This window comes from Lepidochelys kempii, chromosome 5 (assembly GCF_965140285.1).
Source record: "Lepidochelys kempii isolate rLepKem1 chromosome 5, rLepKem1.hap1, whole genome shotgun sequence".
Classification (NCBI taxonomy): domain Eukaryota; kingdom Metazoa; phylum Chordata; order Testudines; family Cheloniidae; genus Lepidochelys; species Lepidochelys kempii.
Window position 1 is genome coordinate 52089928 of NC_136384.1, and position 24914 is coordinate 52114841.

Consider the following 24914-nt stretch of genomic DNA (forward strand, 5'->3'; position numbering starts at 1 on the left):
CAGTGCACAGTTAACCTGTGGAACTTGTTGCCAGGGGTTATTGTGAAGGCCAAAAGTATTAACTGTGTTCAAAAAAGAATTAGCTAAGCTCATGGAGGATAGGTCCATCAATGGTTATTAGCCAAGATGCAACTTCTGACTGCCAGAATCTGCGTCTGGACAACAGGGGATGGATTATTTGATAATTGCCCTGTTCTGTTCATTCCCTCTGAAGCAACTGGCATGGGCCACTTTCGGAAGACAGGATACTGGGCTAGATGGACCTTTGGTCTCACACAGAGTGGACATTCTTATATTCTTATGTCTGAGCCTATGGGACACAGCTGGTAAGGAAGCTCTGACAAAAGTACAGGAGATGCTGAGTCATGAGTTCTCATAGATTTTTTAGTGGGGACAACTTCCAAGGAATAAGATAGTCCAGTAGGCCATTTACCCCTCCACCTCCCCTAGCATAATTCCATTAGTCTTCCCAAACCTTCCTTGTGAGTACAATAATACTTGGCTAACATGCATGTGTACAATAAATAACCGTAAAGACAGATTAGTTTCCTCCGCTCTCATAGATTTCCTTTCTCCTGCTTTTCCACTTTGCCACTGTCTCCTGAGGTAATTTATTGGGGTCTCTTTCTTCCTGCTGGCTGTTCCTCTCCCTGCATCTTCTTATTTCACGGCAGCCCCTGCTGGAGGCTCCCAGGCTTGTTTCTCTTTCTTCGTATCTACAAAAAGAAACTGAACTCTTCTCTGTCCATTAGGCATTTATATGGCCCCTCTCAGAGTATATTAGCACCATTAAGAAACTAGGCACAGCAAAACCGTGTGATTTGCACAAGGTCACATAGGATATCTGCAGCAGAGTAGGACTTGAACCCAAGTCTCCTATGGCACAGGGTAGGGCCACTGTACCATCCTTCCTCTCAGTTGTGTGAAGAAAGGGGTGGAGCTAGCAGATGTGAGCAAGGAGGACTCTGTGGACCACAGTTTGAGAGGCCCGTGTTTCTATTTACTGAACTCAAATATTGGAATCATTAAAAGAGAGCCTTAAACATGGCAAAGTCAAGACTACTGCAAGAGGTGGCCAGTGGTGGAATTAGAGGTGGATTTAGAGGAATTGGATATTTTGGACCTTGGAATTAGAGGAATTGGATATTTTGGACCATGAACTGGTAGTGAATTAAAGCAAATTAAGACTTAACACTGTGGTTAACAGATTTCGGAAGTCATTGCCATTCAGAAGCAGTTTTATAAGTTTATACATGTCAAGACATGATTCTCACCTGATAAGTTTGCAGCTTTCTGCACAGACCTGAAAAAAAACTAAACAAAAAACAGAGGTGCAATTTTACATACAGCTAAAAAAAAAAAAGTGTACTAGCTATTAGATTTTCATCCCCTGATAACATGACTTTGTAATTGAAGCAACATGATTGTAAGAGCTTTGTACTGCACAATAGCATATCCCAGGAGTGCTGTGAAGTACAAGACACAGTAGAGTATTTTCAGAGAAAGTGTGGCAGGAGGAGTTAGGAACGTGTTAATAAAAGATGAGCTCTGTGTGTGATGTGGGTAAATCTTCTGTAAAATAAAGCCATTAGAGCTAGAAAAGTTTCAGAGTAACAGCTGCGTTAGTCTGTATTCGCATAAAGAAAAGGAGTACTTGTGGCACCTTAGAGACTAACCAATTTATTTGAGCATAAGCTTTCGTGAGCTACAGCTCACTTCATCGGTTGCATACTGTGGAAAGTATAGAAGATCTTTTTATACACACAAAGCATGAAAAAATGGGTGTTTACCACTACAAAAGGTTTTCTCTCCCCCCACCCCACTCTCCTGCTGGTAATAGTTTATCTAAAGTGATCACTCTCCTTACAATGTGTATGATAATCAAGTTGGGCCATTTCCAGCACAAATCCAGGTTTTCTCCCCCCCCCCACACACAAACCCACTCTCCTGCTGGTAATAGCTTATCTAAAGCGATCACTCTCCTTACAATGTGTATGATAATCAAGGTGGGCCATTTCCAGCACAAATCCAGGGTTTAACAAGAACGTCTTGGGGGGGTTAGGAAAAAACAAGGGGAAATAGGTTACCTTGCATAATGACTTAGCCACTCCCAGTCTCTATTCAAGCCTAAGTTAATTGTATCCAATTTGCAAATGAATTCCAATTCAACAGTCTCTCGCTGGAGTCTGGTTTTGAAGTTTTTTTGTTGTAATATCGCAACTTTCATGTCTGTAATCGCGTGATCAGAGAGATTGAAGTGTTCTCCAACTGGTTTATGAATGTTATAATTCTTGACATCTGATTTGCGTCCATTTATTCTTTTACGTAGAGACTGTCCAGTTTGACCAATGTACATGGCAGAGGGGCATTGCTGGCACACATCACATTGGTGGATGTGCAAGTGAACGAGTCTCTGATAGTGTGGCTGATGTTATTAGGCCCTGTGATGGTGTCCCCTGAATAGATTTGTGCTGGAAATGGCCCTCCTTGATTATCATACACATTGTAAGGAGAGTGATCACTTTAGATAAGCTATTACCAGCAGGAAAGTGGGGTGGGGGGAGAGAAAACCTTTTGTAGTGGTGAACACCCATTTTTTCATGCTTTGTGTGTATAAAAAGATCTTCTACACTTTCCACAGTATGCATCCGATGAAGTGAGCTGTAGCTCACGAAAGCTTATGCTCAAATAAATTGGTTAGTCTCTAAGATGCCACAAGTACTCCTTTTCTTAGAGCTAGAAAACAAGTCTGGCCAGAGCAACAGTACTTAGTCTTACAGTTACACAGTTAAACCAGTGATAGGCCCAAACAGCAACATTTGGCTCCAGATGAGAATTTCACCCAGTTAGAAGTTATTCCAAGGGATGCGGAGGAGGTTGGGTTAACTCTTTGGAGAACTAGGGGCTAGGTTTGAACCTCTGGTTTGAACCTAAACATCCTCAAAATTCAGGGATATTCTAATCTGGAGTTTTAGTTCAAGCCCACCTGCACAACCCCTTTCAAAATGTGCTATATCTAAACAGATAAAGGTTGGATCAGAGTTCTACTAAACCTTGGAAAATTACAGCCAAAAAGCAGCGATAGTCACGATGCAATACATACGAAAGGCTCTTAAAAATCCTTTGTTACAGATGGCTTCAGCAACTGCAGGACACATTTTGGCAATGGCTCTTTTGGGTGATGGGTTAACAATTATTGAAATAACTCAATGCTGCCACAACATATAGTAATGCAGCGTTAACAGTAAACACTCATATATTATTGAAACAAATATTTGAGTGCCTGAAATTAAAAACAATGAAAACATTCATATTTTACAACTATACTCGTAGTTGTTCTTGAAAAAATATTGTTTTGACATAGCTTTTGAAAATACAACTTATTCTTGTAAAATGAAACTTTATTCTAAAATGTATCCAAAATTGCAAGACACAAGCACCATTAAACAGATAAATAGACATATATTTATGTACAGAGAGCATTAAAACACAAAACAATTGTTAATATAATTCTTATACCATTTTTAATGAGTTTCCATCAATAAAACTTTAAACTTTAAAGAAGACTTTTCGGTTGCAAAACAGTTGTAAAATCATATGTATAAATTATGTCTATTACAATTCCAATAACAGAGGCAAAGTAAAATACAAAAATAATCAATACTGCAAATTCAAATACAAAACCCAAAATAATGTAGCACAGGTAAATATGTACACTTGATGAATTCATGCAGCTATGCAGTGCAACAAATTAACTGTTTAATTTAACTTATCACAAAATGGAACCACCATGTCTGCAAGCAGAAGAAAATATGTTTTGTAATAAATCATAGTGCATTTAGAAGTTCAACTTTATAAAATGATTGCTGAGTGATATATTTCTAAAATTCCCCATGTGGTCTGACAGTCCCCAAAGTCCTCTTCTGCAAAATAACATATAAAGGACAAAAGTTTAAAAACAAAACAAAACCCCAACCATTCTAGACCAGATTTTGATGCCAAATTTTTATATTTTTACTTGTACCATCTTGGTTTTTAGTCTTCTTACCAATCCTATTTCCAAGTGTCCATGTCCCTAATGACATATGTTACACCTCCTTACCAAAGTGAACCTTCCACAGTCAAATGCTATACTCCATAAATAGAATCTAACACAGCTCTTAGACTGCACTGGTTTAAAGAGATAACTCTGTAGCTTCAAAAAGGCAACTATGAACCCCCAGGAATCAGAGAGAATGAGAGTAAAATGGTGGATAGGGAGACTCCTTTACACCTGAAGTTTCTAATTTAATTACACAAACTCATATAAAATAAAAGGCTTTATGGCTTTGCTGAAAATTTCAATAATGCATTAGGCAGGTACAAAGCCAATATATGTGAAGTTCTGTTGTCTTTCATAGTGTAGAAGGCTGCAGACTATTCTGGTTGGTGAAGAGAGATAAGCCTCAGATAACCAGGTAGAAAAATATTTTAATGTTGAAAATGTTCTAGAAATAGTGAACAAAATCAAAATAAGGAACCTTTTTAAAAAAAAAAATGTGATTTTTTGTGTGTAAGCCTGGCTGTTCACCGTTCAGTTTTGCTGTTGATTGGTATATCAGAATCAAAGCATGTAGATACTATTGAGATTCATACTTCATAAAATATTAGTTGTTAAGTGTCAAAATTAGATGAGATGCAATTATACAGTCTGACACTTGTGTCTCTGAAACTTGTTAAAGTGCTAAGCACGCTCAGTGTTTTCACTAGAAAGAAGTTGGCAAAACGCTACATTTCTCTGGTTGCCGAAAAGACACTGGCTTACACCAGCATACACCCCTGTGAAGGTCCTCGTTCTGCATTCTCTGTACTCTCCAAACTCCTTCTCAAATAATTGTCAGGTGAATGGGAGTTGTGAGTGAACAAGAGATGCAGGATGGAGCCTGTATTGGGTAAACAGAATGACATTTGTGTAGCAATATTTCTAATTGCTTTACGAGCAGTCCCACAGATGGAGATGGCAGAAAGCAAATTTGTGTTTTATGATCTTATGAGGAATATGACATTCTTGAATGGGTAATGCCCCACTGGGTGAAACATACACACTAGCCCAAATAGTCTCAAATGTTCTTATGTCAAATGTTTCCATATTGAAGAAGGACATCAGAGTTACTAGACAGCAGGTAAAGATATCAAACCACCAAGAAAAGGGGAGGAAGTTTATCTACTCACATATGTTAAAGGCACAGGAAATAAAAGGTATGGTAGTGGTCTACATTTAATGTAAATTATACATTGTTTTTGCTATACATGAGAGAGATTTATTTTTCTCCTCCGAACTGCCTCAAGTTCATAGAATGCTAAAAAAAAATTGAAGGTATAAATATAATGGCACATTAAAATGAATAATGCTACATATGATCACAGACTAATTGCTATATTTTTGCCTCTCTTGGCAGGTCATCTGGGTGATCTTCTATGTCCACAGAATGGCAAATCCCTTTCGAACATAAAAATTATTCATTCACTATAGATTTACCAAGACAACTGGAAGTGTATCAGCTGAGTCACAGAATGGATCCTGTTGTTTTGATGCACCTGAAAAGCAGTCAGTTAGCTGCCATCACAGTCACTTTTCCAATTACAACAATTGTGCCATTTGCCCTTTTCCCTAAAATTCAATGAAACCCAGAAATAGCAAGAGAAACAGCCCCGTTTTCATGTGAGTATAACATTAAAATTAAGATGATTCTTGAACATAACTTTTGGCTGCAGTTCAGCCCCTGAAATATCTAACTGGTAAGCAGTGACTGTATTAGCACATAATAAACAGCCTTTTCCAACACTTCATTCAATGCCACACAATAAGCATATTCATTTTAAATATAAAATGACTTGCAATTCAGAAAACAAAGCAAACATATCAGTATAGCTGCTGGTAGGCTCATGAAAGAAAATGAAATCTACTCTTGTCTGATGAAGTTTTAAGCTAAGTTCAGAGGTAACTTCTGCATCTCAGCACTTTGGTTGTGAGAAGTTGGGCACACTAGGAATGTGATAAAGGCATGAGTGACCACATTTATATTTTTTTAATCTCCACTGTTCCTTAACATGTAGGAGAGGGAGCTCTTGCTGCAATCAGTATTGTGATTTGCTGCCAATAATTAGTGGAGAGTGTTGGCAAGTTGCAGTAGCATAACAGGAAAACCGGGAGGCTTGATGTTTGGTGCAGGCTATGGGGCTTAGGGTAGAATATGTTCTGCAAGGAGCTTGTTAGCCCATGCAATGATACCACCTACAAGGAGCTAATCATCTAAAACATGGGATTCCCACATCTCCAAATCGGGATGTGGCAAAAGGCAGACATTGACAAGAGACAGTGTGAAAAACATGAACTGCCATTACGACTGATCTACTCAAAATCCTGAACTATGAACTGCTAGATCACTGACTTTCCAAACAGCCCACGTTGTTCAGTAATACTCGTGACAGAGGAAAATAAATGCTGACTGCCATGCATAGAAAATTCATCTAAAACAAAGGCTATGCCCATTCACACTTTTTGGCTACAACTACCTAATATTTTGAAGTTAGACAGCAACAAACATGATTGGTTGATTTTAGTTCCCCTATGTAATGGTTTCCTTATTGGATAGTTTAAATGAATGAACCTCTTTTGTGCACCCATCAAAGATTATTAATAAAAAATTAACAATATCCACTGAACTAAGGTTAACATTTTAAAAAGGGGATAAAACTATTCAAACAAAAATCAGCTCAAATTCTATTAAAAAAGGAAAATATAAGAGAGTCAAAATGCTGAAGGCAAGAATCTAATGTGAAAAGTTAGACTCCAAGATTGAAGAGCACAGAAAACCATGCAGTATTTCACAAAAATTCCAGTTTTGTTTTGGGGTGAAATTCTCACCCACAATTGTGTTAAATCCAAAAGATGAGTTTGGTATGGGGGACCTGACCCCAGGATGTGGCATACCCCTGGAGCTGGGCCATGGTTGCTGCTAGAACATATGGGCTGCAGCAGAAGATGCAGCGGTGCAAGGTACCTTCCCACATGTTTGTGGTTAGTTGAGCCACACAATTCATGGACCCATTGGCCATGCCCCGGTCACAAATTTTCCTTGGGTACAACCGTGGAGCTTGGTTTCATGGCATTCAAGGGAACTATGAATTTTTCCTGTAGTGTGGCTTCCTTTTCACACCAGGCAACCACAGTGATTGTGTTACATTTTAAGCCTTCTGAGTCACTTCTGTTGGGAGGGAAGGAGGGGCACTTTCTCAATACATAACTACAAAATCATCATCAAATTAAGTGTGCACATTTCTGCACAATAGTGCCAATAATACCAAAACGCCACCACATGGAATAGATGGTGGAGAACAGGAGAATATTTCACAAAGTAGTTATGGGCTGCTCCATTCTTTGATAGATGATTTGTTTTCTAAAGGACTTAGACCAATGATTCAAAAACAGAGGCATTGTGAGGGCAACTTTCAAGTGGTTGCAGGTACAGTAGTAAATATCTCCCAAAGCAAAACGCAATCATTTGGGAAGTGAAGTGATGGATGTCAGGCAGCTTGTTGGATCTCTGGGTACTTATTGCTTCTCTTCTTAAATGATTAAAAAGGATGCTTTTAAAAATTATTCACAAACAAGGTCTAAAGAGATTTGCACCTGGAATGATTTTCCATTCTAAAGTAAGGCTCACTAGTTTATGTGCTTTTAAAGCAGAAATCTTCCCTCAAAGATGATATTTGTGAGACTTGTTTTTTAACTTTATATGGTGGTGGTGTGAAATGGAGTGGTTCTTGCAGCAGCTGTAGACTATGAAGATCAAGTTTGGGGGACTAGGACAGCTGGTGCAGAAACCCACAAAATTTAGGGAGACCCCCCCACATACTAGCAGCTTTGATTTTATATTCATTTGAACTTATTAGTGTACCCTTGTATGGAAACAGGATTGTGTTTTCTGAACTATATCCTAGAACATTTATTTGTTTTCTCAAATTAAATTTCTGCTTATTTTGAATGTTGCATTTTGAATAAAGATTTTCCTTTCTTTATAAAATTAGGGATTGACTAGTAGTCTAATTCACAATTTTGGAAACTATTCTTTCTCTATGACACTCCTGTCTAGTTGTTTAAAGGTGACCTGCAAAGGATCTTTTGGTATAATTGGGTTTGTGCTCTTTTTGCCTTTTCAATGATATATAAAGGGGCTCTCAAATGATCTTTTGAAGTTTTTTCTTTTTTACCTTACCAGTATCACAAATATGTCCTTGATTTTTTGGGGGAGAACCACTAGGAAGTAGAAGGGATGTTTACTGTGGGCTTTTAACATTTTAATTGAAAGGGTGAAGGTGTCAAGTATTTAATAAAGGCTTCCTTTATTCAAAATATTAATTAGTTATTTCAGTTAAATAGCTGTTAAAGAAAACAAGCAAAAACCAGTTTTAAATGGTCTGAGTAAAAATTCCTTCTCTCTCAATAGCTCAAGTTTCTTGGCTCATGCTGTCAGCTGTTTCACTAGTTGTCTGGATATCATAAAATATCCATGCCCAGACAGGGTCTGAATTCCTAATATGTAAAAAAATAACAAGCAAAAACCAAAAACCTACAACATTTCAGGTCTTCTTTGTACAAAATAACAAAAAAAAAATGGGGAGGGAGAGAAGTTCAATTTTACTTTCCTTTGCCGGCCACCTGAATAATTCTTACTAAGAATGCAATTCATTTAGTAGAGGAGGGCAAGACTTTGTACCTCACATGGGCACATTAGTAGCACTGTGTAGGGATTGTGAGCATAGTATGCAGGTAGTGCTTCCTTATCTCCTGCACTTGTGTCCAGTACCTGATGCAGAAGAAGTAGACCAGAGGAGGGGCCACTGGATCCATACTTATATGGTTACAGTGGCAGGGACCCCTATAAGCTGGAACAGTGGCTGTGAAGTGCCATGCTGTAGTCCTGTAGCCCGCATTGTGGGTTGGAGATGGTGAAAGGAAGGATATCCATTCCCTGCTTAGTTCCCTGCACAGAGTCCAATTACTCAGGCTTTGGGTTGGGAAGGATAATCTCAGCTGAACTGGAAAGCACACACTGATGCATACCCAACATTAAGACAATGAAATGTGTTAAACTGCAGCCAGCAATTGCTTGCTGAACTCTAACACCAAGCTCTCTAAAAGGACCTGAACTCGGGTGAAATTTCTTTCGTTATATATGATTTAATGTCCCTGTTAATGGCTGATATATGTGCTGTGTAAAATAAATTCTGAAACCCCTAAGCGTGCTTAACAAGGCTTTAACCACATGTGAACAGCAAGTTTTGACAACAGAACAAGTACTACAGTACCATAAAATACACATGGCTGTTCAATCAAAAGCCACCTCTTGCTTTGAAACAAGAATTTACAGTCTTAAGCAATGGTGACAAGATTTCTTACACAAAACCTACAATAATGTACAGAGTATGCATGATTGCCGAAGTTATAATGCCAGCATTAAAAAATATACATTTTTCTACATAGAATGTCTTGTGCAAATGTGAACAAGTTGACAATAGTTTACCAATGCTTTAAATAACTGAAATAGATATAATCCACCAGATAGTAAATTCTTCCTTCCCCCCAACAGTAAGCAGGTGTTGCCAGATGCATGAACGGCCAAGCTATGTAATAAAGGGTTTTTAACGTTGGGCATGTGCATACACATAGACATACACACAAAAATTGTAGATGCATCACAATATTTTTTGCAAGGGGATACTTGCCACAAAAAGCCCAAATCAAAGTTGGTCTTTGCACACTTAAATCAATTTGATTTACATTTCTTTAACTGCCATTACAAATTTATAGATGTTTCTTGTAAAGATGCTCTCTTTTTTTCTTGAAACTTAAATTTTATTAGAAATAGAAAAGCCCCCAAAGCACCAGCTTCCACTTCATTTATACCATTGTTTAATGCTGATTTTTCTGTTTTTACTTAGGAATTATTTTTTTTTCCATTTAAGAATCATCTGAAATGTGGTAAGTCCAATAAAAACTGAGAGTTCTTTAGAAATTTTTAATAGCTCTGGGAAATATTTTATTGACATTTTTGAAGGTCAAATTTCTGAATAATATTGTTTAAAAGTATAATTTTAAAAATATCAACTTTCAGTTTTCTGCAAACACTTTAATTTCTGATGCACTCTTAGTCTAGTTGTCAAAACGCAAGGCACTCAGACTTTGCCCATCCCTTATCTATAATAGTCATGGGCTATGGCGATTATATGTCCCAGTCTGTAATGTTCTCTCTTGGTTCAGAGGGGGATCTGACCTTCATCTGAATGGTCTCCCACTATGACCTATAGTCTCTGGGGGGTGCACTTATATATTGAAGAACAGGGCAGTTATCAAATCTTGGCTATCTCTTTTGTTGATGTGTGTCGCTAACCAGTTTCTCACTGATAAAGTACAATTCTCAAATCATGGACTTTCCAAGGACAGCTTTAGTAAAGCAGTGTTGCAGCCTTCTATTTCAATTATGTGTGTTTTATTCAGGATGGATTTTTTCTCCCCATTTTCTATGGGAAACAGCAACTCTTGTTTTAGATCATTTTAAGAGGCACAGAGTGTCTGTTGCCTGATTTAGAGCATAATCCTGTGAGATGCTACATGCCCTAATTTCTACTGCTGAGGATTCCTCGCAACGTACAGGATCAGGCCTTGAGGAAACAGGCTATTTCTTACACAAAAAATGTTTATTGCAACATCTCTAATGAAATAATCTATGTACGGTTAGGACTCTATTCACAAATGTAAGCAACATTTTGCATGGATTTTGTGTAAATTATTCTTGCAGCAATTGCACACGATTTTTGTGCAAACAGCTGGCATGCAATAGGATGGGTGGAAAACAGAAGTCCAAAGAGAGAGGAGAAAAAAGGAATATAGACATTAACTCTATAAATAAAACCTAGGAAGAGCTAATTTACACAGCTGATAATTTGCCTCCCTAATTTTCACATCAGTTAATTATTAACAGTGGTTTCATTTTATTTGGTTTCTGTCAAAAGTGGGTACAGAAGTAATTGTTATCATTTCCTTCTGTGCAGGGGCAGGAGTAAATATAAATAATACAATCCTACTTTCCATGTGTTTCAGTTCTCCTATTCCCCATTTCAGTAAAACAGGGCACTGAGAAAATACCAAAATCTTGTTTAAATCATCCATGTTTGCCCTGGATTCTCTATACAAACTTGAGTGCCGCCAAATTTTTGCTGTTAGTAAAATGAAACTGGGGATTCTCTTCTTGGCATATGAAGATCGGGAGGAAGCCCCCAAATGCATCATCATGTGAACACATACTGTAACGTTTACAGAAGTGAATAACTAGGCAGCAGAGATTGTCACACATTGGAGTATCTGGAATTTAGTGAATGGCTTTGTGTACTCTTGCAGGTGAATCATCCACTACTTACCAAACTCTGTGCACATGCCAGTGTGTCTACTTTGTGTCATTCAGTGTCTGCTTAATGCAAATACAAAGCCATACACAGCTAACTGGCCATAGATGGCCATCCATCATATACAGTTTAAAAAATTGGTGCACACATAAAACTCAAATATTTGTGAATAGAGCCTTTATAATTTTCTCACATATGATTTTAGGAATCACAGTTTTTGAATGTAATTTGTTATTTGTTATGTAATTTGTTACGATTGAATAAAAATGTTTTGATCCAATTTCTCAAAGCTGTGTCATTCAGCAAATATTTAGTATGCTGAATTCAAATGAAAAACAAAAGCAATTTATTTTCTCTACCTCCTTTACACATAGAAATTAAATGGTGGCTAGAAACTGAAGGTTTCAAGTTATAAATGGAAACTGTGTTTTTATTAAACGTGAAAACATGTACCCAAGAAAAGGGCATACACCTTTATACATTTTTATGGCAAGTTTTCCCATTACATGAGAGGCTTCCTTATATATTTTAAACTTAAATGATGAACAGTAACCAAACATAAGTTTGGATAAAAACTGCACAGCTGTTAACTGTTTTAATGAAAAAATATGAATGCACAATTTAAAACAAGATGAAAGGACATGTTCATAGAAATATTTTAAGTAGCTGTGGAGAGAGGTCTGATAAATTAAGAAACAGAAGAAAGCCAAATCCCATTCCAGGTATCAATTATATTGATGCATAAATACACTCTTGCATTGCTAAAAATTTTAAAAATAAAGTGTCTATTTCAGGGAAGACTCAAGAATGAACAATTTAGGCTCCAATCCTACAAATTCTTATACATCTTAAATTTAAGCCTGTGAGGCATCCCATTGACTTCGTGTGTTTGCAGGATCAGAGTTTTACTACGTTTTTTGAGTGGAAGGTCCAGTTATTCATTCTAAATTTATTACTGTAACAAGCTGCAAATATGATAATATTGGTAAATTGAACTAATGTGTGCAGCCAAAGCAATGATTTGTATCTATGAAGAGCTCATTGGCCTCTTTCCCTTCATAACCAACATCATTTTGTTGATTTCAACCTGCCCTTTACATTTTGCTGTACCTATGTATATGGCTAAATAAGATTACAAGCCAAATAATCCTGCAAACCTGCTCCTCACATGAGCAGTTGCATGAAGACTTCAATGGGACAACTTGCATGAGTAAGGGCTTGCAGCACCAGACCAATAATGTCCGGAGAAACAAAGGAAGCTACACACACAACGTATTTAAGTATAACTCATTTACATTTGAGGGCTGAACTGAATTTCTTATATCTGTTTTTTTGCACCATGAAATATTGAGATAGATCCTTAATGTGATCATTTGCTAACATTAAATTGCCACATCAGCTTGTCTGAAGAGAAATGAGTTGTCACTTGTACGGAAGGGAGTCTAACAGTTTTTATTTGCAAACTATGTGCTTCAACATGATTCCTACCCTCAAAGCCACCCAAACAAACCCAAATGGGATTGGAACTGGAGCTATCATCAGTTGCAATTTACTTCTCCTGGCAATTTTTTTTTGCATCATTAATCTGTAAATTTGTTGTGCCCTACAACTTTCAATGTATAGGACCAAATCTTACCGAATTTGGCCCATATTTAACAACAACAAAAAGTACTAAAGATGGCTAGGAACAGAGCTAAAACACTTAAAAAATAATTAAATGATCCAGGAAATAGACATCAGTGCAATATTTATCAGCTGAAAAGTCATTATATCAAGGGAAAAAAAATTAAAATATACAACTCTGAATATTGTAACAGCTGGTCCCTCATTAAATTACCCATCTAATTCCAAACCCTCTCTACATACAGTATTTCATTTGCTAATTATGGGACAGGGGAAAATTCAAATGTGTTTTAGCCACTGTAGGAATTTGTTATCCTTCTAACGCAGAGATTCCAGCCTCATGGAGTATGGTGTCCAGTTTTGGGCACCACACTTCAAGATGTGGACAAACTGGAGAGAGCTTACAGGAGAGCAACAGACATGATCAAAAGTTTAGAAAACCTGACCTATGAGGAAAGGTTTAAAAAATTGGGCATGTTTAGTCTTGAGAAAAGAAGACTTGGGGGGACCTGATAACAGTCTTCAAATATGTTAAGGGCTGTTATAAAGAGGATGGTGAATAATTGTTCTCTGTGTCCACTAAAGTTAGGGCAAGAAGTAATTGGATTAATCTGCAGTAAGGGAGATGAGGTTATATATTAGGAAAATCTTTCAAATTACAAGAATAGTTAACTACTGCAACAGGTTGTGGAAGCGTTGTTGTGGAATCCCTGTCACTGGAGGTTTTTAAGAACAGGTTTAACAAACACCTGCCACAGATGGTCTAGGTATACTTGGTCTTGCCTCAGTGCAGAGTGCTGGATTAGATGACCTCTCGAGATCCCTTACAGCCCCATATTTCTATGATTCACACAGAAGAAAGTTTTTAAATCACCTCTGCTAGTTTGAGCTACTCAAAATAATTAATTAAACTAAAATATTTCCCTTTAAAATACAAAGCTCATAGGTGGACTGGATGTTTCAGGCTCATTGGAAATGGTGCCTTTCACCTATGGGTCACTACTTCAAAACTGGAGCAGGTTGGTGACTGAAAGTTATTACTATAGCTGATTGTCTAATAAGCTGGTGGTCCAATCCCTAACAAGCAGGTTTCCAAATAAAAATTGGCAACTGTGGCACTCAGCAGAGAGACAAATGACTTCAAGCACTGGAGACAGAACTACTCTCTCTCTTTTCAATGGCAGGCCCTCCAGATCAAGGTTGAGGCACACTACTGGGGCAGTGTGGGGTGCACAAAAGACTAGTCTCAAGGGCTTTCAAATCCAGCACCTTTCATGAACTCTAAATTCATTTTAAAATAAACTGAGGAGCAACACAGAGCTCAACTTCAGTTCTTCACACACAAATTTACTAGAAAATAATATAAGTGCCCTATCTATATATAAAAATATTAAGGTACTTTTTAATGTACATTTCAGGCAGCCTATTGTTCTTGTGATTCATACAACCTCTTTCACTCCTTTTTTTTTAATGAATATGGAAGGAGAGTTAATGTCTCCACAAACCTTTGTGTGGAAATAAAATATGGACAGAAAGATTCCTTTGCACATGTTTACACAGACAATGAAATCTTGCTTCCATTCAAATCAGAGGCAAAACTCCTACTCACTTCAGTAGGACCAGGATTTCAACCAGCATCTCTACAGAGAGAAAGAAAACCCACTATTCCCTGCTTTCGATGTTCTAAGGCTCCATCTCTTCTCTTTTAAAATATTTTACTGAAAAAAAAAAGTGTTTGGCAAATCAGGCCTTACTCTTCTCCATCTTAAAAAAACATAAGAAGACCACTATCTTAAAACTTAGTGCGAAAGCTGACCTGCTACCCTTAAATTAGCATTACTTCCAGATCTGGACAATTTCCATCTGACAACGCTGGTGCATAAGCATAAAAACAAACAGCAGTTACAGTACACATCAACATCTAGTGCATGAGAAACACTGGTGGGAGGGAAAAAAAAATCAGTGCTTGGAAATAAAATTCCCTTCCATCTCAATTTTGGTCTCTATATTGCAAACTTATAAAAGAATTTTGTAAGCAAAAGAAAGTTAACAAACAAAAAACCTTATACAAATTTGAAAGCTAAAGGTGTCCTTTGAATATGTTGCATATTTAGCAAATACAAGTATTATTCCCTGTGGCTTAGCTGCAGAAAATGTGTATGTGTGATCTAAGCACCTGATCTTGCCAACATGTATGTGAGTAACTTTACTTATATATGTAAACTTTTCCAGGATCATTCTCTAAAAAGGGAAGGTAAGAGTAGCAGAGATCATTACTTATGTGTGATGAAGTTTGTCATAACAACTCAAGAGATGCATCGGATGATCAAATGGGTCTTTTTCCATCTCTAATTATGTACAGCCCTGATCTTTCAAAGACTTAAGCACATGTGCAACTTTACATACCTGAGTGGTCTCACTGGAGTCTATGAAACTACTAAGGTGTGAAAAGATATGTACATGTTTAATTCTTTGCAGGAGTAGGGTCTATAATTCCCACTGCATCCGATGAAGTGAGCTGTAGCTCACGAAAGCTCATGCTCAAATAAATTGGTTAGTCTCTAAGGTGCCACAAGTACTCCTTTTCTTTTTGCGAATTCCCACCTAAGTACTGTAGGGGCTGATTCTGCTCCCTTTTAAGTCAATGACAAAATTCTTACTGACTTTAGTGATGAAGGATCTATCCCATTACTCAGCAGTTTAATTTACACAAATATTTTGGAAGGGACTAGAAGAGGAGGTGAGGACACAAGAAGTTGAGAGGTTGTGCTACAAGTGGGACAAAATTGGGAAGGGGGTGCTAAAAAAAAATCACAGGAAAAAAATCTGTGTTGCCAGAAGCACATCATGCTATTGTAGGTAAACTAGGAGAAAATATTTTGATGGTGATTTTACATTTAAAATCATTGTCCTGGACATTTAGTACATTTTTGACAGTTCTATTTTAAAGGATATGATTTCTATTTTATATTCTGGTTTGCATAATTTTTATTTAATGGTCATATTTATTTCCCCATGAAGGAATCCATAAACTAAACAGTTCCTGGTAATGTAAAACTAGAAGAGAAAAAGAAAATGTATAAACAAAAGGTGTTATTTCATTTATCTGGTAAATACTAAGGATGTGAGCACGTTTAACTTTGCTACTGTGAGTTGTCCCACTGAAATCAATGAGACTACTCACAGTAGTCAAGTTAAATACATGTGTGTTGCAGGATTGGAGTCTAATTTTGAATTTTTTTGTAAGTGAAATTGATTAGTACTCCAAGGATCTTTTTGAGAGACAGCAAAAAACTACTTGTTTTCAAATGATGAATAAATGAACTCAAACTCGATAATAACCAGGAGTAAAGTAAACAGAACCATATCAATACTTTTATCTAATTTTAGGTACAAATGATCATTATTATCTTTTTTAACTAAAGGGAAACGTCTCATAAAAAAAATCTGAATACAATTTCAAGTACCAGCCTGGTGCCTATGAAGAGTTTACTCTTTATGTAGTTCCAACAGTGGGGTAAAAGACATTCTAATTTTATTCATTTATATGCTAACAGGGAATTTGATCTACTCCTGATACATGCAGTGATGTACGTCTACCTGCACACTGACCCCTATAACATGCAACCCTTTATCACAACTTAAGGGCAAAATTCTCCTGACAAATCTGCAGGTGAGCACCATATTTTGGGGATCTCCCACTGAGCTGTGAATTTTGAGGGGTGAACATTGCTTGGTATCGGCAGAATGAATTTAATTCAGACACTTTGTGCCTGAGGTTCTGAACATCACCCTTTTTCATACCACGCAGGTACATCCTTTCATTTTCTTAGGGAAGGTGGGAGTCATTATGAATTAAATGTAATATAATCTTAGATTTTAGAGCTTTACATTAAGGGATAGGAGACTCCCCCTAAAGGCTTTTCTTCGATGGTGCAGGAAGCCGTATAACCACTTTCCTTTTTTCCCCACTATCTCCAAAGTTTTGAAATACAGTATCCTGATTTCCTTATAAAAAGGCTCAGACCTCTGTTCCTGTTCTGTTTCTGATATAAGGGCATGAGCCTTCCAACACTCCCTGCGTGGGAAGTACCCACAAAATGCTCAATCATTTTGGTTCACTAATGTGATTATGTACTGGAAAGTTTCTAAGGAGTTCAGCTTTAGTATTCCTGGTGAAAAATAACAAATCAAGTACAGTGGAATCCTGATTATTTGAATGGCTTGGCAGACACTAAATATGTTCTGATAATCAGGACTATGGATAATTGGGAGTCAGCCAAGAATCAACAGAAAAGGGAGACAAGCTGGCAGTTTGTTAGAAAAAGAGGTTTCAGTAATAGGGATTTTATTGTATTTCTACTTGCTACCACACACATGGAAGATCAGGCTAAAGGGAAAACTTATTTCCAAGGACTGAAGAAGCCCTGCCACTTTATTGCTGGGTTCTATAGCAACTGGAGCTCATTTTACAGCAATGTTAAAATACTCTGGATAAACTGAGTCTTGATTCAAACTCAGACTTCCATTTAAAGTAGATTTTACAGATATTAGGCCTCATTTGAGGAAGAAAAATAACCTTCAGTGCTCCTATTTTTAAAGGTACTAAGCACAAAAAAGCAAAACAAATAAAAAAAAAACACAAAAAACCCCCAACACCACTAAAGCCAGGTGACAAATTATTAAATTTCCCCACAAAATTAAGATGAGCTTTCTTCTATTTCTTGAGAGAGCACAGTTTGTGATTCACAGGGTAACTGGTATGATACAAGTTTGTGAAAGCCCTCTTACGAGCAATTTTATTCCTATCCATGATGGCAGACATTTACAAAATCAGAACAATTGACCATTTGGGTTCACCTTAAAAATAACTTATAAAGTAGTGATATACGCAGCACAGAACAGTTCGGGGGGGGGGAGAGGGAACGCAAATTTTAATAGTTAAAATGTAAACGTGAAAAAAAGATGGAATAAAAGTCTCTATTTCTGATTTCTACTTAAGATGTCATGTGATAATATTTTACAATGTCCTGCAGGTCTATATATGTATATGTGTGTGTATGTATGTCAATATAACATATCCACACACATATACATCTATCCGCACTTATACATACACAGGATAATTGTTTGCAGTTCACTCTTGGGCAGTTCTGTTATGCCACTCTTTATAGTTGTTTGAATCATGTTTGGACCCACTTTCTTCACAAAACTGGGGAGATGGTAGGAAAAGATGGTGGGTCTGGTTGTGTCTGAGATCCTTTTGTTAAACTGTACACTGGGACGAGTAATTTTCTTCTGTAGTAGCTCTCTGAAGAGGGCCAACTCACTGCGGTCTTCATGAGGAGACTTGGTATGGATCACACACTCATTGTCATGCTGGGGGAGTACTGAAAAAGAGGAATCCACATTTTAACAACAGTTATTTCACAGCTTACTAACATCCCTCCAAAAGTATAACAACAGTGAGCTTGAATTTCTGTTCATTATTCTCTTTCTCACACAGGTGATTTTAATCTTATCCTATATTTGTACTGTAGCTTGTGTCAGGACTGCAGTGTAATTTGCAATGCATTTTATATTCATTGTATATTTAAATTTATTTATATATAACATACAACACAGCTTATGAAATGAATAAGTAAAACTAGATTGGAGGGTAGCTTTCAGTTGAAGCTAAAGCTCCAGAGGACACTGTTGGCTAACACTGCGTGCACTTCCTTGGGTACACTACCATTCCCCTCACTGGTTACTGTTGGACATCTTGTGGGCTGCATAGCCTGGTAGAAGGTACTTGTGGACCAGGTACCCATCTGAATGGGGTCTCCACTATATGGGGTGGAAAGGCAGTGGAGAGATGACACGTTGGAATGAAATCAGACTTCTGGATTAATCTTAAATTTTACTACAATATAGATTTTAGGAGGCTAGTTGCATCAAATTTCAGTGGTCATTCTTTATGCAAACTGGAAATCCAATCATTACATTAGACTGCATTATAATTGTAATACAAATTGAACTGCAGCCCTGATACAGGCTACACTCCTCCTCAAGTTAACAATATCTCATCACAAGTTATCAATTAGATACCACAAAATCTCCAAGAGATACACATTTTAATTCTTATTTTACTTGGAACTTGAAGGCTGAAGAAATATTTAATTGGCTTAAAGTCCTTTATGCAGGGGAAAATGTCTGGATATAAACATATTGGTATTGTTGAATCTGGTGTGAGATAGTGCTAAATACTAATTTTGCCTTTCTACAAATGATATATAATTAGAAATGACCCAGAGCCCAGGAGTTTGTATCTGACCTTTTCCCAGTGTTGAAGGATGTTCAGAACCAGGGTTTTGGTTAGATCTTCTCTCTAATACAAGATGCTTAGAACAGACTAATTGGGAAAATCTGTTTTGACCTTCATAATTTTCTTTGTTTGGTCTCGTCTGATTTAGGGCTTGTTCCTATCAGCTTCTGAGCCCTCTCATCCTGATCCTGGAAAGCAATTAAGCATGTGCCTAACTTTAAGTATGTGAGCAGTCACTGAATGGGCCCACTCAGGTGTTCAAAGTTAAGCATCTACTTAACTGCTGTGCTGGACTGGGGCCAAAGTGCTCATCCCTCTGGAAGCAGTTGCGGCAGTGAATATATATTGTTCTACGTTTTATACAGTTAAAGTGCTATATAAAGTTATTAATTTTTATTATTGTTGTTATTAACATACTGCCCTTATTTTCAAGCAAACTCCTGGTGAATTTACTGGGAATTTCCTTGAGCAAGGACCCCAGGATTTGGCCTAATAATAATAATATCCATTCTAAGAAGCCAGGGAAGGAAGCGGTAGGTAAGTGGCAGAGAAAGAATGACAGAACCCCAGGAGACTAACCTTTGGCTTGTTATTGAGAAAGCCTGGTATCTAGAAATATGACTGTAGCAAAACCTTAGGAAAGTCAAGTCATGGATTCATTCAAGCTGGAAAACAGCAGCCAAGAGCTTTAAGCATACAGTAAGTGTCTGAGAAAACTAATTTTCTGTGGAGTATATAGTATGTATAGTATAGTACATGTCATTCTTTTAATGAGTTTGGTATGGTGAGCTCTCAGATTGTCTGGACTGCATCGAGTATAAGTCAAGCACATGGAATTGAGAGTAAAGCATTATCTTGACTATACAGGCTCAAACTTGATGGGGGAATTTTGGTTACTGCTCTTTTGCAAATTTTGAAACATCACTCTTTTTGTGAAGATCTTTTGTACAAAGTCGTTTTCCCTACCATTTCAAAGAATTCAAAGATGCCCTCTTCATAAAGAAACAAATACTGTAGCTAAAATGTAAAAAATTGCTTGTTCTTCATACTCATGTTAATGTCTACTGAAGAAGCAAAACAAAAATTGAGTGTGATTTTCATGAAACTTGCCGTGCCAATTGACCTTGGTATGAACTAGGAGAAATTATGCTTAATCTTCTTAGATACTGGGCTAAATTAATAGAGTTGTACTCACTTCCGACAGCAGTGAATGCCACTAAGAACAGAAAGTGCTGAAGTTATTCAGCACTTCTGAAAAATCAGGACACTTCTGTTTAGGAGCTTAAATGGGGATTTAGAAATCTAACTTGAGGCACCTGGGCATAAACATTTTGCTCTTTCCTTACTTTGGAAAGTATTTTAAATAATTTTTGTTCAGCCTCAACCACTCAGAATTATTAAGAGTTTCATTTGTCACAAAATGAACACTAGAGGGCATCTTTGTTTTTCTAGACATAAAATCATGTCATGTTTTATGAAATAATAAGTCTTTTAGATTTCTTAGTGGTCTAATTATGTGCTTTCAGTGTAGATACAGTTCTGAAAGACATTCCTACTCTGTAAAACATACTGCCCAAGGTGTCAAAGATTGGAAAGTCACAAACTGAGAGACCACTTTGGAAGATTAACTGAATATGAAGATCTACTACACTGTTCAGATTTTGACCGACAAATGCACATCTCATCGTGCATTTCTGAATATGCATATGTTATGCCCGAATCTAGGATCATTCTTACTCCTTGGCATCTTACTTTTGTCATGTACTGACCACTTAAGTTAGGGATGGAATTTCTGAAGTTACTCTATGCCTCCTGTCTTTTAAAGTTTAAATTAAATCCTTGATATTATTTAGCACAATTTTTGTTCAGCAGATCAATATTATAATATTAGGGACTTGTAAAAATATAGACAAAAATTGTATTAAAGATACAACTGCTTTTCCTGAAAAGAGCCTGGGATTGAGTACCTGTCATATAACAAAATAGTCAAAGAAATACTTACACTCTCACTCTGAAAAGGGTTTAGGAAATTTCCACCCATTTCACCCTCATCTCTGGGAGTGCCAGGCTGATTACTCATGCTCATATTACTGGGAGAGTTCTGGTAAAAAAGATTTAAAAATAAAGGGTAAGTATGTTGTAGATTTGAATTCCTTTCCCTGCTTCATAATGTTTGTCAAAACAACACCTACACTACTCACTGGAATCTCTGAAAATGACACAGAATATATCTTGCCATCACAGCTCTGCACTACGTATATTTGAATGAATGTTTGTAATCTGGAAAAAGCTGTTTCCTCCCTATAAAACGAAGAAAATTACTTACCTGTAGTTCTTGTTCTCAGGTTAGGCCTGGAAGTTTTTCCCACTGAAGTCAGTGGAAAAACTCCACTTGACTTCGTTGGGAGCAAGATTATGCTCCGTAATTAAAATAAAGCATTATAGGCCTGATTCACCATTGTTCTTAAGCTCATGCATAACTTTAAGTCCATGAGTAGCGTTCACATGCTTAACGTTAGGCATGTTTTTAAGTACCTTGCTGAATGAAGGCCTATATTTGGGGTCTCCACCACTAGTGTGTGGTTGGTTGGGAATTACCCCAAGATCACAGTTATGAGCTGCTAAACCACTTCACCAGTGGATCTTATGCATGTACTATACCTGCTGCTGAATATAACAGACACCATCTTGACTGTAAGCTCCTTGGGGCTTATTATAACAATCTATAATCCACAAACAACCCCCCACACCAGCTGCTTTCTCCCCTCTCTTCCTTTGCTACCTATGACTGGAGGGGTGCTAATGGGCTACTTCACCTTGAATGGTCCCTTGAAATGGTCCCTGCACCGCTACAGACTAGGGACCGAATGACTCGGCAGCAGTTCTGCAGAAAAGGACCTAGGGGTTACAGTGGATGAGAAGCTGGATATGAGTCAACAGTGTGCCCTTGTTGCCAAGAAGGCCAATGGCATTTTGGGATGTTTAAGTAGGGGCATTGCAAGCAGATCGAGGGACGTGATCGTTCCCCTCTATTCGACACTGGTGAGGCCTCATCTGGAGTACTGTGTCCAGTTTTGGGCTCCACACTACAAGGAGGATGTGGAAAAATTGGAAAGAGTCCAGTGGAGGGCAACAAAAATGATTAGGGGACTGGAACACATGAGTTATGAGGAGAGGCTGAGGGAACTGGGGATGTTTAGTCTGCGGAAGAGAAGAATGAGGGGGGATTTGATAGCTGCTTTCAACTACCTGAAAGGGGGTTCCAAAGAGGATGGCTCTAGACTGTTCTCAGTGGTAGCAGATGACAGAACAAGGAGTAATAGTCTCAAGTTGCAGTGGGGGAGATTTAGGTTGGATATTAGGAAAAACTTTTTCACTAGGAGGGTGGTGAAACACTGGAATGCGTTACCTAGGGAGGTGGTGGAATCTCCTTCCTTAGAAGTTTTTAAGGTCAGGCTTGACAAAGCCCTGGCTGGGATGATTTAGTTGGTGTTGGTTCTGCTTTGAGCAGGGGGTTGGACTAGATGACCTCCTGAGGTCCCTTCCAACCCTGATATTCTACGATTCTATGAACTATGTATTAACTACTTATGGTAAACAAACTGTTCCACCTTGTATTCAGCTATGACAATCTGAGTACTGAAGAAGAGCTCTTGTTTGCTCAAAAGCTTGTCTCTCTAACCAACAGAAGTCGGTCCAATTAAACATATTACCTTACTCACCTTGTCTCTCTTAGAACAAAGAAGATACTTTCACTCTAAGGCTATGTCTACATTTGCACTTCTGTCAGTATAACGTATGTCACTCAGGGGTGTGAAAAACCACCCCCCTGGGCGACATCAGTTACACTGACAGAAGCGCCAGTGTGGACAGCACTATGTTGGTGGGAGATGCTCTTCTGCCAACATAGCTACCGTCACTCTTTGGAGGTGGTTTAACTCTGTCAACGAGAGAGCTGTGATGCTGTAAGGTCTCTAGTGTAGACATGGCCTAAGCCCCTAGTTTTAGGTGCTTCTGACTTTTTCAAAAGCTAGTCTTTGGGCTGAAATTTCTTCTGCTTCCCTTCAGCTAGAGCAAGGTAATGTATGGTTGAAAAAAGTAAACACCGCAGTTTGATTCAGCATGGTTTTGCCATGAAACAACCTTTTCATGTTAGTGTGGAGGTATGAATCTGATGAACTTAAACTTCCAAGGGAAGAGTTTGCCATCTTCATCCTGGGAATCATCTACTTCCGTTCTCTCAACGTAGGCATTCTGCAATAAGCCTGGAGGTGGTCTTGCAAGAACTCAAGCTCTAGAGAACCTACAAGTTCTGGCACTGCACCTGCTGCAGTATGGTAGCTAGAGGGTCTCTGCTCATAGGTTGACTTCCATTGACTTCAGTGGGGACAAAATTGGGCCCTATAATTATAATAGCTCACTATATTTTTTAGTTTGTGCTACCAGTGTGCATAATAATCTTAAAATAGCTCAAAGTTATGAGCTACTAAACCACTTTACCAGTGGATATTTGATACAGGTATTTTGCATAGCTTTACTTTTAGCTCAAAGTTGCATGTTTTCTTCAAAAGCTTTAAAAATCTTGTTAGGTTTTTTTTAAAAGTTATTTAAATGCGTTAAGGGTTTGTTCTATTGTGTTTTTGCACTTGGGTAACAAAAGAGGTTTTGTTTTAACAGTTAAATATAGCAAGTGTGTATTATTATTAAGGAACACTGATTTTTCATGTGTGAAAATAGCTGGTTGAGAATAAAGAAGTAACAAAATATAACAGTATGGTGCTTGCGTGCAGTATGCTACTTTCCTTTCTGAATTAACGATGCACTGATTGCCAGATAGCAGCTGGCATGAGTATGCCTATATGCGGATAGCTACACATTCAGAGAAAAACACATTCATGTCAATGATTCAAAATACATGTAAGACCTTTCAAATAAATGCACTCTTTACTCAGTGGGTTTGACTCTTTGACTGAAACAAATACAGACGGGGTAAAATTCCACTTGTTGGAGAAAGGTCACTGCCAGGTGCTACATCACAGAAGACCTGTAGTATCCCTCTTGGGTGAGGAGGGCAGCCTCCACAGCTACTGTGCAGAAGGGCTCTGAAGTGGCTCAAAATATTGGTGGGCAAGCCATGGGGAGGGGTTACTGGATCTCTGCTTACATGGTTCCAGAAACCTGAAACACCCCTGTGTGGGACAGAAGTACAGCAACTGCTACTCCAGTTTGAAGGCTGCATCAATGACTATGAAGGGGTGCAGAGAAGTTTGGGGTATGGATTAGATCCACCCCCAACCACTAGGCTCCAATTTACATATGCTTTGTGGGGAGTGGGAAGGAGTTGTGAGTTTCATGCATAAAACATTTATTATAGCAATCATGGCTCTTCCTTTTTCCTTTTTAATCAAAAACTTAAATGCAAAAAACCTGTCAATGTAATATTACTGTTGAGATTGTATATGTACAAATGCCAGGAGGCTCAAAGTTTGGATTATCACATCAAACCTAATGCAGTCATCTATCACTTAACATACATTCT

General features: G+C 37.8%; 1 protein-coding gene across 7 annotated transcripts in view; it reads right to left on the reverse strand.

Moving 5' to 3' along the window:
- Nucleotides 1-4190: 4190 nt before the first annotated feature.
- SSBP2 (single stranded DNA binding protein 2) overlaps nucleotides 4191-24914 on the reverse strand; it is a 273547-nt gene continuing 252823 nt past the window's right edge. For 4 of the 7 annotated variants that reach the window (XM_073344389.2, XM_073344388.2, XM_073344395.2 and 1 more), the window contains 2 exons: nucleotides 21378-21476; nucleotides 4191-18458 (listed from right to left, as the gene is read on the reverse strand). In XM_073344389.2, the coding sequence (XP_073200490.1) occupies nucleotides 18429-18458; nucleotides 21378-21476 (129 nt within the window). In that variant the 3' untranslated portion in view covers nucleotides 4191-18428. Of the gene's footprint in view, nucleotides 18459-19954; nucleotides 20041-21377; nucleotides 21477-24914 lie in introns of all 7 variants that reach the window. The other 3 variants (XR_012158937.2, XM_073344396.2, XM_073344390.2) reach the window with 3 other exon arrangements.